Below are 12,538 nucleotides of genomic sequence, written 5' to 3'. Positions count from 1 at the left end.
CGTTTAACACATACTAACTTCTTTCTTTTCTTATTCTTGACAGCCTAAGGGAAAGAAGGCTAAGGGGAAGAAGGTGGCACCTGCCCCTTCTGTGGCCAAGAAACATGAGGCCAAAAAAGTAGTCAACCCCCTGTTCGAAAAGAGGCCAAAGAACTTTGGCATCGGTAAGTAGCCTTAGGTTGCTTTTTGAGAGAACTAGGGACTGTAACAGTGCAGATGATGTAAACGAATATTTGCTATCTTATCCATACTGAAGACAACTTTTATCACCAAGATCGCTGATGCACTTAAAATTTAAACCTCAAAAGACTTTGCCATAGTTTGGTTTTCAGATACTAAACATGAATCGTCTTTTCACACAGGCCAGGATATTCAGCCAAAGCGTGATTTGACACGCTTTGTGAAATGGCCTCGTTATGTCCGCCTGCAGAGGCAGCGCTCCATCCTCTACAAGCGTCTGAAGGTTCCTCCTGCAATCAACCAGTTCACCCAGGCTCTGGACCGCCAGACCGGTATGTTTCACTTATCTGATGAAAGCTGTAGTATTTTAAGGCTTTTTGGGTCCTTGATAGTTGTGGCTTTGCATATGATGTGAACGAATATTTGCTATCTGAATAACTGCTGACATTCCACCAAGATCACTGATGCAATTACTTGAAAGTGTCCACTCTTCATGCTGTAGAAGAAACCATACTTGGAGCAACTGTTGGGTTGGTTGAATTCAAATTTGTAATGTCTCCTTTCTCCTCAGCCACACAGCTGTTCAAGCTGGCCCACAAGTACAGGCCAGAGACCAAGCAGGAGAAGAAGCAGAGGCTGCTGGCCCGCGCTGAGCAGAAGGCAGCTGGAAAGGGAGATACCCCTACCAAGAGGCCTCCTGTCCTCCGTGCAGGTGAGACAAAAGAACAAAGTGTAAATGAAGTCCTGTAGAAAGTGTTATTGATGGGTAACATGTTAGTCAGGCTGTGTTGAACATCCAATTTTTATTTTTTTTTAAGTCTGTTAAAGCGTGACCCATCTTGTGAAGTCATATCTAACTTGGTCTTGATGCAGTGATGTTTGAATTTCTTCACCTGAAACTTACTTTGATGCTTTGAGCTTTTTAACCCTGAGCATTGGCCAAAATAATAATAGATCTTTTCAGGGGCTGTTCTCGGTAGAAGATAATTTCCTTTCCTTATACCAATTTTCAACAGGTGTGAACACTGTCACCTCTCTAGTGGAAAGCAAGAAGGCCCAGCTCGTTATCATTGCCCACGATGTGGATCCAATTGAGGTAAGCTTGTCGCAGTAGTGGAACTTTGAACATTGGGTACTAGAAAGTGGTCACTGGCAATGATGTATGAATTTCTTCACCTGAATCCTCTATGTGGATCAAAACTTACGAGCTTTTTAATTCTGAGCAAAGACCACAAACCAAGAATATACGTTTAGACTACAATATGTATTGTGGACATGTCTATTCTTGGTCAGATTACTTTCTCTTTTTTTTTCTCTCACTAATTACCTAAATTTTTCTCCTGTCTCCCTTGCTTTTGTAGCTCGTCGTCTTCCTGCCAGCCTTGTGCCGCAAGATGGGCGTCCCATACTGCATCGTCAAGGGCAAGGCTAGACTGGGCAGACTGGTGCATAGAAAGACCTGCACTTCAGTTGCCTTCACACAGACTAACCCGTAAGTATTAACAAACTGAGCTGTTTGTTTTATTACAGTATGACCTCTCTTGTAAAGTCTTTAACTTGGCCTTGATGCAGTGATGACTTGAATTTCTTCACCTGAAACTCACCTTGATGCTTTTTGAGCTTTTTAACCCTGAGCATTGGCCAAAATATAAATATTTTTTAGTAAAGGTTACTTAACATCTATAGGGTGTTTTCTGCAGCAGTGCTTCCCAGTAATAAATAATCCAGTTAACTGTCTTGGTGTTACGGATTTTTTTATATTGACAGTTTTATTAAATTCTCAATGTGTAATGGTGGGAGTGTGTGCTGCTAAATTAATCAGGATGCTCTAATCAAATGTTTACATTTTAAAGTCAACATGATTATTGAATCCGTAACCCCTTGTAGCTCCAGCTCCAAGTAGTGTCAGCACTGTATTAACTAGATTTGTTCTTTCCTAGTGAGGATAAAGGTGCACTTGCCAAGCTTGTGGAAGCCATCAAGACCAACTACAATGACCGATATGAGGAGGTGAGAATTCATTTGACTTTACTATAGAAAGTGTACCAGTCCAAAATTGCATGTTATCACAGACCTAATTGCACCATTTAAACCCATTATTTTTGTTTTTCAGATCCGTCGTCACTGGGGAGGTGGTATCATGGGCCCCAAATCAACAGCCCGCATCACAAAGCTGGAGAAGGCGAAGGCCAAGGAACTGGCAACCAAGCTTGGTTAAATTGTTTGGAATAAAAAATGTATGTCCTAAAATGAGACTTTTGGGTTTTCTTTACAGCTAAATATAGTATAATGGAAGAATCATACAAGTGTAGATTAATTTACAGCACTGTCTGGGAAATGTATATAGTTTGACTGTCAAAATAAATCAATACAGGATAATTTTTTCTTCCTGCAGTTCGGGATGAAAAGTAAATATTTGCAGATAGGGCTGGGTACTGAATTCAGTACTTAAGGCAGGGACCAAATTGCCTCCTAAAGTATTGAAAAATGCCTCGTTCAATTCCTTTAGGAGTAAATCTCAGCGGCAGTTAGCCAATAAGCATGCAGCATGCTTCTCCCAAGATCTAAAAATGCTGATGGGCTGTCTAATGTTACACGGCTTGCGTAGAAGGAGCTGAAATATAAATCAAAAGATTTATGCCGTAATGTAATTACTCCCATAACTTTTCAAAGTCACAGTATTGGTACCGGTATTGCCTTTTTTAACTATACCTATCCCTTATTGCAGATGTGATTCCATAGTGTTTTTAAGGGGGTTCCTTTGCAGTGGGTGATGCAATTGATCAGACTAGAGTGGCATCAGTTGACTGATGGGTTTTAAACATTTGAAAGGAATTTACAATTTCATGGAAAAGTTAAATTTTGGCATAGTAAATAATTTCCTCAGAACTGAAAATCTGAGATGGTACTTCCAGTTGGTGCATTGCAAGATGTTAATGCAGCTCATCTCTGTTCACGTTAAAAACCAACTTGCTCGAATATATCGGTTCATGTTGAAGTGTACAAATCTGCAGAGCATTCTATTAGTGTCATCAATTAACGAAAACTAGTTGGCAACATGTAGCGTTAAGACAAAAGAATGCAAGAGTTAAATTAATTTATTCATATTTTAGAATAATCCACAACTATTTACATATTTGTCAGTGAATGTTTGCAGCAGGCTGGAACTGATAAAGCACATCAAATACAGCAGCAGTTTGCAATGTTCACTGCATAATCCTATCACAATTTAATCTTCTTGATGAACTTTGCATACCACATGTAGGAGGTTGCTGCACACAAGCCATACCTGAAAGAAACAAAGTGTTTGTAAAAATAAAAATAAAATCAGTAAATATAAGTGGGTTGTTTTTAGAGACGAGATTTTCTTCACCAACCATGTAATTATGTACTGCATGTGTTCGTTCCTCAGTGTGACTCTGGTCTGTCCACCTATTGGTCCACCAGGAATTGTGCTCTCTGTGTGATACAAGACATTTCCATTACTTGTGCTACATAATTAACATTAAGATTATTTTTTTGGGCTTTTCTGCCTTTATTTGATAGGACAGTTAGGTGAGAGAGAGGGGGAAGACATGCAGGAAATCGTCACAGGTCTGATTCGAACCCTGGACCTCTGCGTCAAGGCATAAACCTCAGTATATGTGCGCCTGCTCTACCCACTGGACCAACCTGGCCACAACATCATCTTTATGCAAGCAGGTTTAACCATTATTTTCTGCACACCTGTAGAATAATTTACGTGTATGAGCTAATTGTATAATTAATCTGATATCACTATGGATGAAAGAGCATAATGGACTTAATGGTTCATGAGAACTTACCGAAGTCTGCATCTATGAAGATGGGCTCAGCTCCAGTGACGCTGCCCATGGCCTCCAGGTCACGGTAATGCCAGCGGTTTCTCTCCACATCGTTGTTCGGTACAAAGGGTTTGCGGGTCTCTGTCAGCCTAACTACCCCGACCACCTCCACTTCACCCTCCACCTGCACAGGAGCATTACAATTTGATCTATAAGTCTGAAAAGACTGCAAAGGAATACAAATGTAAGAATGACTGAGGGAAGCTTATGGTGAAGCTGTTTCCTCTAATATACATTGTGATAATGGTTTTGTGAAGTTGGTTAAAGCTGGGATGTTACATAGACATCCCAGCATTACTAAAAAAATGTAATGAATACTATAAATTAGTGACAAACAAGTTATTTAAACATGTTTGCAGTTGTGTCCACAAAAAGCTTGTCCACAGGAAAGGTGTTAAGGGAAAACTGAAGTTAAAATCTGATTACAGGTTTTAGGGAGTACTTATGTTGCTCCAGAGGGAACTTCATGAAATCTGACAAACTGCCTCAAGTGATGTCACTTGAGTCAGCATCAGGTGGGTCTGAAGACTACATGTATGAAAATGAAAAAAAAAAGAAATCTGGGGTCAGAAAAAAAAAAGTGAGCTCACCAGACCTCTCTAGCCCGCTCCTCATCTCTGCTTGAGGCTACATCAGCCACTACTAGCATAACCAAACTATCAGTGATCAAAATGCATTCTGGTTCTCTTTTGCATCAATTTGGGTTATTTCTTGTTTTTTTTTTAACTCCCATTGTGAGTCTCACAATGCCACAGGAGCGCAATGTTAAAACAGTAGAATACTCTTTTGAAAAGAGGTCCTCATCTGCCACATCTGAAATACTAACCTGTCCCTTCAACCTGGTGTCTGGTCTTATCTTCTGCCTTGGGACGTATCCTCTGTTCACCAGGATTGTGATGCTGCAAGAGAATGTAGCAAAGGTCACTGAGTGTTGGATGTAAGGTGACTTAACTAACTAACTAACTAACTAACTACAGGGTTAACCCAGAGCAACAGGGTTTCATCTGTTGTTTTACCCGAGGTCGGTACAGTGGAATGGAGTGATAACATTTGCGCCGGTCTCTCCACTTGAAGACAGCGTGCCCGCCTCTCTGGCCTCTTTCTCTGGGTCGACTGGTGAGCGGGGCAGAACGTACAGCTCCTGGGAGTGGTCGTACTGTCCACGCACTTTGACCCTTCTGTACTCAAGGCTGTTCAGCTCATGAGGACTAAGATCCAGAGAGAACAATGACAAGAAAATCTGCACATCAATAGGTAAAATAGATATAGATTTTGGGGGACAAGTAGCAACCTCAGTCGTAAGAGAAGGATTTATTGTTAATTTGTAATGTTATCAAGAAAAAAGAAAAACACAAATCAGTGTTGTTTACAGCTTCACAACTGGAGAGGAGTGCATGCTTTTTGTATCAATATAAACAGAATTGAATTTTAAAGCTTTAGTGCGTAACTTTTTGATATTAATAAATGTCCGTTACATTCAAGCCGTTACCAAACGAGTTGCTACAAAGCTAATTAAGACTATCAGCTCCAGACCACTCTCTCTGGATTTCTCAGTATTGCTGTGTTCAGAAGATTGTGTTGCCCGGTGACTTTGGCGTGCAGAAACTCGAGTGAAGATAGTTACCTCTTCTGAGGAGTCCATCATGTTTTTTTAATCCTCCGTGTCCTCCTTGGCTACTAGCAACTGCGTGGAGGAGGGGTGGGGGTGAAGCGCGATCACAGAAGGCTTGTATCATGTGGACGCGCCGACAGTGTTGTCATTACTTAGAATTCCTCATGGGGGCGACTACGCACTATAGCTTTAAAGGTTATCTTTAACTGTTTATGTATTGCTCCAGCGTGTCCTTTAATGTTTCCACATATAAAATTTAATTTATATATTAATTTATAATATATATGCATATTAGGTAACACTTTACTTAAAGGTAGCTACATAAGAGTGACATGACACTGTCATGAACACATTACATGAACCCTAACTCTAACCCTTACTTATCTCATAAACGTTTGACTTGTTTATGTTTATGACACGTTCATAACAGCGTCATGTCACTCTTATGTAGATACCTTCAAGTAAAGTGTAACCAAATAGTTCTATTTCTAAAATCTGCCTCACAAAGTATACAGTGTGCGTCTGTGATTAATAGTAAATGTATCTAACGTGTACTTACTCAGCAGGAAGAGGAATGGGTTCTGCAGTAGTAAGTCTTTTCAGCTCACTAATCAGCTGCAGTTTCCACTGACGTCGTTTCACCTTAACAGAAACAAAAATAACTGAGTCCACCCAACAACAATTTTTTTTTTTTTTTTTTTTAAATGAGACAACACAAAGTAAATAAGCTGTACCTGCCATGTACCAAGGCCGAAAGTGGTGGCCGGGATGAGCAGCAGGAACCATTTGAGGAAAGAGTCTTCTCCTTTCTCTGCTCCGGCTGCTGTGGAGCTCGACTGTCGCCCGAAGGTAATAAACTTTCCTGGAAATTCACAACACACAAGACAGCACTTTACATTTCCACTGGAAGAATGTGAGAACTGTATGCACAAATGCAATTTAGTTAAACCTTAGCTTACATGGCACAGTTTAAACCTGATATTGCTGTACATTTTTCATTTCAGTCTCAGTCTGAAACAGTTACATATAAATACGTTTTTCCCCCATCATTTTCACAAATTTTACCTTAAAATTCTAATTATATTATTAGTCAAATACGATATACTGTATACAGTCATTTCTATTTTTTTTTTTATTTTAAGTTTACATTATAACTACTGAATCTGATGTTCACAAAATGGTACAAATAAGAGCCTATCACTACTCATGTATTTTCATTTATTTGTCTTAAATAAAAATCCACATGGTAGTTACTGCGTTTTGCCTACAACAGTATAATTAATTGCTATGGACTATTTGCTTTTAAGATTATTTTTTTTCTTTTTTCCGTGCAACTGTCCATTATGTTGATCACCTTCTGCACGTTTGAAGAGTGGCAGTCTGGGCAGGAAGAGAGTCCTCCTGATGTAAATGACATGCATCTGCAATGACAAAAAACAGACCGCTCAGAAATCTGCCAACTACTGAAAAGTAACATTCACAAGACTCCGTGGAGTTTGGGATGTAGAAAACGCAGATATGAAACAAATAACTTACCTGTTTGCTTAGTGTCGTTATCACCCTGGTGGAATAAGACAGCGCGGATTTCAAGGAAGCCATGCTCGGTCAAAACAACAATGAAAAATGGGCTAAGACCTGAAAGAGACCAACTACATAACAGCTACAGAACCCTTCCTTTTTTTTAACAGTGGTACATAACTGATCACAAGGGGGACTTATTCTGGTGTTACTACTTCCGGGTGACGCCCCGCCCCGGCATAATACCATAGCATAATACCCACGTGTGTTCTCTTAATACATCCGTGGTGTGTACAGATGAGAATTGTGTTAGTATCTAGTATTCAGTAAGCTCCTGTCTTTGGTGTGTGTGTGTGTTTTAGCTGCATTAGAAGGCGGCAGCTCGGTTCGTTTGTCGACATGGATCTCGCGTCCAGGGACTCGTATATTCAAAATCTCGCTAGTAAAGTGTTATCTCAACGAGACCAGGAGCCACAGAAGAGACCGTTTGGTAATGTTAGCTAACTGTTTTAGCACTATCAACATATCCTTGATACATTTTGCTGTGCTTTAACTGTAAAAAAAGATATGTACATTTATAGTTTATGTGTTAATGGTTGTTGAAAAGACTAAAGCTCAATATTTGTCATCAGCATGTGGCTGTTACTGCTGTTGACCAAAGGAGGCGCTGCACTGTTTAAAAAGCAGCTTTTCCCATTGATATATATTTCCTGATGTAGTAAAGGTATCAGAAATAGGCCAGAGTAATCGATCTACAAAACAAATCGATAACTGTTTTTATAATTCATTAAACATTTGAGTTATTTATTAAACAAATACCAAATATGCTCAATTTCCAGCTTCTGAAATGTGATGATTTGCTGGTTTTATTTTTGTAAATTAAATATCTTAAATTTTCAGAAATATTTGGCGAGCACAACTGAAGGCATTGTACTATAGGAAATTATGACAAGTTAAACCATTTTCTGATATTTTACAGACAAAACAGTTAATTCATCAATCCTGTGCTGAACATGAATTAATTGCACATTAATGGAGTTTTTTTAATTTTATTTTTTAATTTTAATTTTATTTAGAATCTAATACGTACAACAAATTAAGAATTACAAAGACAAAACAAGCTTCAAGCCCCCCACCCACCCCTACCACTCCCCCATGCATTCATACCACAATCACCACCACAATCAACCCCACATTCATAGTGTTTTAACAAGAAAACAAACTATAAATAAAAAGAAGCACAAAGCAAACAAAATTAATAACAAAGAGAATAAAAAATTAACATAAATCAATCCTCTGATTTAATCCACATTAGTGGAGTTTAATATGATTTGTCTTGTTTAAAAAAAGAAAAAAAACTAAATTCCAATATTGAAAATTATGTTTGTTATTCTTTGCTGCTTTGTTAAATGCTGTAGGCCCATTCAGACTTAAAAAAAAAAAAAGCATTTAAATAAAACAATGGGAGAGCGGAAAATATCAGATTTAAGACTGAGCAGCTCATAATTTATAAACATGCATCACAGGAGATCTTACTTTATATTAAGGAGATCACAAGACATTTGGGTTGGCAATGGGTAGATTAATTAAAAGGAAATAACAGATTGATATCGAAGTGATCGTCCGTTGCAGCCATGAGGAAATGGTAAAATTTCACCAGTGTGACAATTATAACTACAATATAAACAAAACTGAATAATAAAGGAATTAATTACATTAATTTGATTTTATGTTTGAAATTGGTTTGTGTGTCGTTTTGTAGATCAGGAAGCCACAAGTGTACAGCAAACGTCATCATTTTTGGAGGGGAAGGGTCACCCACAATATCAGCAGTCTTTGGCTTTTGTCTCTAAACCAATAAAACGACTATGAGCTTTTCCCCTTTGGTCACAGAAATTCATCAGATCTGCACTTTTTTTTTTTTTTTTTTTTCCTTTCTTTCAATTTCATGGCGTTGCCTAAGCACGTTTACATTGCTAATCTTAAACTTGAATGACAATTGCAGAACCATTGCATGTGATTATTAATACACGTGTTTGTCTGTGTGCAGCTTATTTCAAGGGTAAAAATGACACGGGTCCTCCAAAGAAGAAGAAAAAGTGTAAAAAGAAGCATTTCAAAGAAAAAGGCATCGATAAGAAACCAGCGACTCCTAAATCCCAACAAAAGCCTTCACCCTCTGCTGCAGCGCAGAAAGGAGCGGCCACAGCGAAACTGAATGGCTCTAAAACTCAGAGCGTAAATGGATCTACAATACAGGCCCCTAAAGGTACAGTAAGTGTATCCATTACTTGTTCTTCTCCTGTTATTAGAAATGTTTTATTGTTTTCTGCTGTCACATTTTGATTTTTTTTCTTCCTTAAAGGAGGGACTGTAGAGTCCAACTTCTCCGCGGTAGATGTACTACGCAAGAGACTTCATGAAAAGATCGAAGAGTCCAGAGGGCAGGTATGCAGTATTTGAACATGGTGCAGACAATGAAACATGTATACATTGTATCCCACATTATCTGAATTGTGCTAAGACAGTATACTCCAACCACTGACTCCTCAACTGGAACCAGCTAAATAAGCAATACAAGTCAATGTTTACTTAAAATGTTACATTTGAATATTGTATGTTTATTTCTACAACTCATTGATGGAAGAGAAAAAGATGCTAATCCTTTGCTGGTATATCTCGTGGCAATTTTGTAATCCCACTCTGGCTTACAATATTGTACACAGGACAAATGATAGTTTGTAATAAGCACACCCATGGGAAGCTGCTCTCTCTTTATATCCTGGTTAGGGTCATTTCTTTCAGTTAAGCTACATCCACACTACTATGTTTTCATTTTATGTTTAAATGGCATTGTGAAACCAAAAGAATCTTTGCCCACGTAAAGCATTGTATCAGGAATGATCCCTGTCTATATTAACACGCCTGACAACGCATATCACATGACCATTTCATACGCTGGGCATGTGTGTGCTGGTGTTAACAGGAAGCAAATTGTTTAAAGTTATTCTGCGTTTGAAAGTCATGAATGTGTAAGTTCAAAATACTTAAACGGTGGCAAAAAGTAAGACCCAGGGATTTATTTTCTTGCACTGACAAACTTTTACTGAAAGGTACGTAAGCATACCTAAACGATAAGACTGACGTGCATAGTTGTTTCCAAACGTCTCCGTTTCTGCCCGTCCAGACTACAATGTAACCACGCAGTGTTCAAACTTCAACTTATTTCTTCCATAGTTTATATTTGACTATAATTAGACTAATATTTTACACTTCTCTTTTGTCAGGGAGCCCCTAAGAATGCAGCATCAGAGGCCGTCCAGGCAAAGCGAGCAAAACGAAAGCTGGAACGGGAGCGCAAAAAGAGGAAGAGAAAAGAGTTTCTGATGAAGAAACTAGCTGAAGAGAGTGGCCAAGAACAGCAGCCAGAGATAAAACAGGAAGCGGAGTGTGCCCCTGCTGCAAGCAAAAGAAATGAAACCGCCATCGTCTTCAACAAGGTGGAGACAGTGGAAGAGGTCTACATAGACAAGGTGCAGAAGAAGAAGAACAAGAAACAGAGTATGAAGGGCCAGATAACACCACTGACGGGGAAGAACTACAAGCAGCTGCTCAGTCGCGTGGAGGCTCGCAAAGCAAAGCTGGAAGAGCTGAGGGGGAAAGATGAGGGGAAGGCACGCGAGATGGAGGAGAAGATGAAGTGGACCAACTTGCTTTATAAGGCAGAGGGCATCAAAATCAAAGACGACGAGGAGATGCTGCGCTCCTCCTTGAAAAAGAAGGAGAAGAGGCGTACTCAGCGAAAGAAGCAGTGGAACACGCGTAGTGAGACCATCATAGAGAAGATGCAGCATCGTCAGGACAAGAGGAAGAAGAATATCCAGAAACACAAGAACGTCAAAATGGAAAACAAGAAGAACAAGGCACGGAAGAAAGGCAGAGTGCTGCCTGAGGACTTGAAAAAAGCATCGCTTTAGAGGGAGTGTGTTATAGGAGATGTTTTATGGCAAGACGAGGCAATGGTTAAAAAGGTAAATCAGTCTCTTTTATGAACTATGATTTATTTTCATGATTTGAAAGTGCAACTGCAGCACATCTTGTACCTGCCTTCCTGTCAAGGATCAATATGATGTGTGTGTTGTCAATAAAATGTGATCCTTCATTATAGTGGACATTAATGATGACTCTGTTGTAGAACTTGTTTATTTTACCAAATATCAAACCTGATATACACTAAATTGCTTTGGTTACATGAGAAGATTTATACTGCTCTCATGTTCTCACTCTAAATATGAAGCTAACTTAGCTAGTTGGCTTAGTTAGCTTAGCATAAAGACTTACAAGTAGAATGGACATTGTAGTTCAAATCAACATAGCAGGATTGTTAAAGTGTCAGCCATTTTAATGTGTGCTATTGCGACTGAAAAGAACGGTCCATTGTAGCGGCTAACTTCTATAATCTAATAAACTGGCTTGCGTCGAGTTGCAGACTCGCTTAGGTGAGGTTTTGCGACAAACGAGCAGTGGAGTTGTACGAAGCAAGGAGAGGTGGCTTAGCAATATGTCTGTTGCCTTGCTGCAAAAGAGGAATTGACCAGTGGTGGAAGAAGTATTCAGATCCTTTACTTAAAGGTACAGTAAGCTGTGCAAAGATTCATATTTGAACACAACTGCCAAACCAATGCAACCCAGAAGCAGCGCCCCCCAGATTCACAGACTGATAACTACCAAGGAGGTAAGCTTCGCTTCAGAACTCCTATGGCGCCATTTTGATGCTACAACAATATCCCCTCCCGTTAGCATTCCACTGACATTGCCATTCATTTTGACGTCACTTGACAGCGAATAACTTTACATCTGAAGCGTTTAAGGACTCTTATTTGTCCATTGTTTATTTCTAAAGAAACACAACAATGTATAAAAGGCTCCATTACCTTGTACCTCACGTTATAGCTCCTTAGCAGACTTTTTTGTAAAAATAGGCTACCGATTGTGTCACATAATAGAGGAATTACCGTACAGTACAGGAGAAGCTCGCTGGCAGTTTCGAGTTACATTAGCTGTTTAGGTTTAATTACTAATGTTAACTAGCATTTTAGTTAGCAATAATTAGCCTGTGCCCATGTTATCTCCTTACATATACCTACGCTCTCCGTCTCTGTAAGATTGGGTCTCTAGTAGGCTACTTTATACACCTCTGTTCCTGAGTGTTATTAGCTAATCCTCTCTTATAACTCACGGAAAGAAAACAAATAATCTTATTTCACCAAATGTCTTTCTGTAATACTAATTGTGCACACTTATATATTGTATAGTGTGCTACTCAGCTGTGTGTGGCTGATAGCTTCACCCTCTACAGCTACGC

The 12,538-nt window shown here is 39.2% G+C and overlaps 3 protein-coding genes and 5 non-coding genes across 8 annotated transcripts; 7 read left to right on the top strand and 1 right to left on the bottom strand.

Moving 5' to 3' along the window:
• Window positions 1–40: 40 nt before the first annotated feature.
• rpl7a (ribosomal protein L7a) lies at window positions 41–2,433 on the top strand (the record flags this gene model as incomplete). Its single annotated transcript, XM_028601905.1, is given in 8 exon segments — window positions 41–164; window positions 363–512; window positions 752–892; window positions 1,197–1,276; window positions 1,542–1,672; window positions 2,121–2,190; window positions 2,294–2,309; window positions 2,312–2,433. Coding segments are annotated over 8 exon segments (813 nt in total), but the record flags the coding sequence as incomplete, so codon positions are not given.
• On the top strand, window positions 212–286 carry LOC114571600 (small nucleolar RNA SNORD24). Its single transcript, XR_003694670.1, has one exon. It is a non-coding gene; the product is annotated as a small nucleolar RNA SNORD24 (small nucleolar RNA).
• On the top strand, window positions 582–649 carry LOC114571601 (small nucleolar RNA SNORD24). The gene has a single exon (XR_003694671.1). It is a non-coding gene; the product is annotated as a small nucleolar RNA SNORD24 (small nucleolar RNA).
• Window positions 1,048–1,117, top strand: LOC114571611 (small nucleolar RNA SNORD36). The gene has a single exon (XR_003694681.1). It is a non-coding gene; the product is annotated as a small nucleolar RNA SNORD36 (small nucleolar RNA).
• Window positions 1,331–1,407, top strand: LOC114571610 (small nucleolar RNA SNORD36). The gene has a single exon (XR_003694680.1). It is a non-coding gene; the product is annotated as a small nucleolar RNA SNORD36 (small nucleolar RNA).
• On the top strand, window positions 1,747–1,819 carry LOC114571612 (small nucleolar RNA SNORD36). Its single transcript, XR_003694682.1, has one exon. It is a non-coding gene; the product is annotated as a small nucleolar RNA SNORD36 (small nucleolar RNA).
• An 827-nt stretch (window positions 2,434–3,260) lies between the features above and the next one.
• On the bottom strand, window positions 3,261–7,419 carry surf1 (SURF1 cytochrome c oxidase assembly factor). The gene is made up of 9 exons (XM_028601388.1): window positions 7,192–7,419; window positions 7,010–7,076; window positions 6,390–6,517; window positions 6,215–6,297; window positions 5,060–5,251; window positions 4,870–4,942; window positions 4,005–4,167; window positions 3,558–3,639; window positions 3,261–3,469 (listed from the first exon to the last, which is right to left on the bottom strand). Exons 1-9 carry the CDS (start codon window positions 7,252–7,254, stop codon window positions 3,403–3,405), a joined length of 918 nt encoding a protein of 305 aa, XP_028457189.1. The 5' UTR covers window positions 7,255–7,419; the 3' UTR covers window positions 3,261–3,402.
• surf6 (surfeit 6) lies at window positions 7,371–11,357 on the top strand. Its single transcript, XM_028601387.1, has 4 exons — window positions 7,371–7,663; window positions 9,224–9,442; window positions 9,539–9,621; window positions 10,461–11,357. Exons 1-4 carry the CDS (start codon window positions 7,573–7,575, stop codon window positions 11,148–11,150), a joined length of 1,083 nt encoding a protein of 360 aa, XP_028457188.1. The 5' UTR covers window positions 7,371–7,572; the 3' UTR covers window positions 11,151–11,357.
• The last annotated feature ends 1,181 nt before the right edge of the window (window positions 11,358–12,538 follow it).

Source organism: Perca flavescens, chromosome 16, assembly GCF_004354835.1.
Source record: "Perca flavescens isolate YP-PL-M2 chromosome 16, PFLA_1.0, whole genome shotgun sequence".
In the NCBI taxonomy this organism is placed as follows: Eukaryota; Metazoa; Chordata; class Actinopteri; order Perciformes; family Percidae; genus Perca; species Perca flavescens.
Note: the sequence above shows the minus strand (reverse complement) of the source record. Positions and strands in the feature narration are given on the sequence as shown.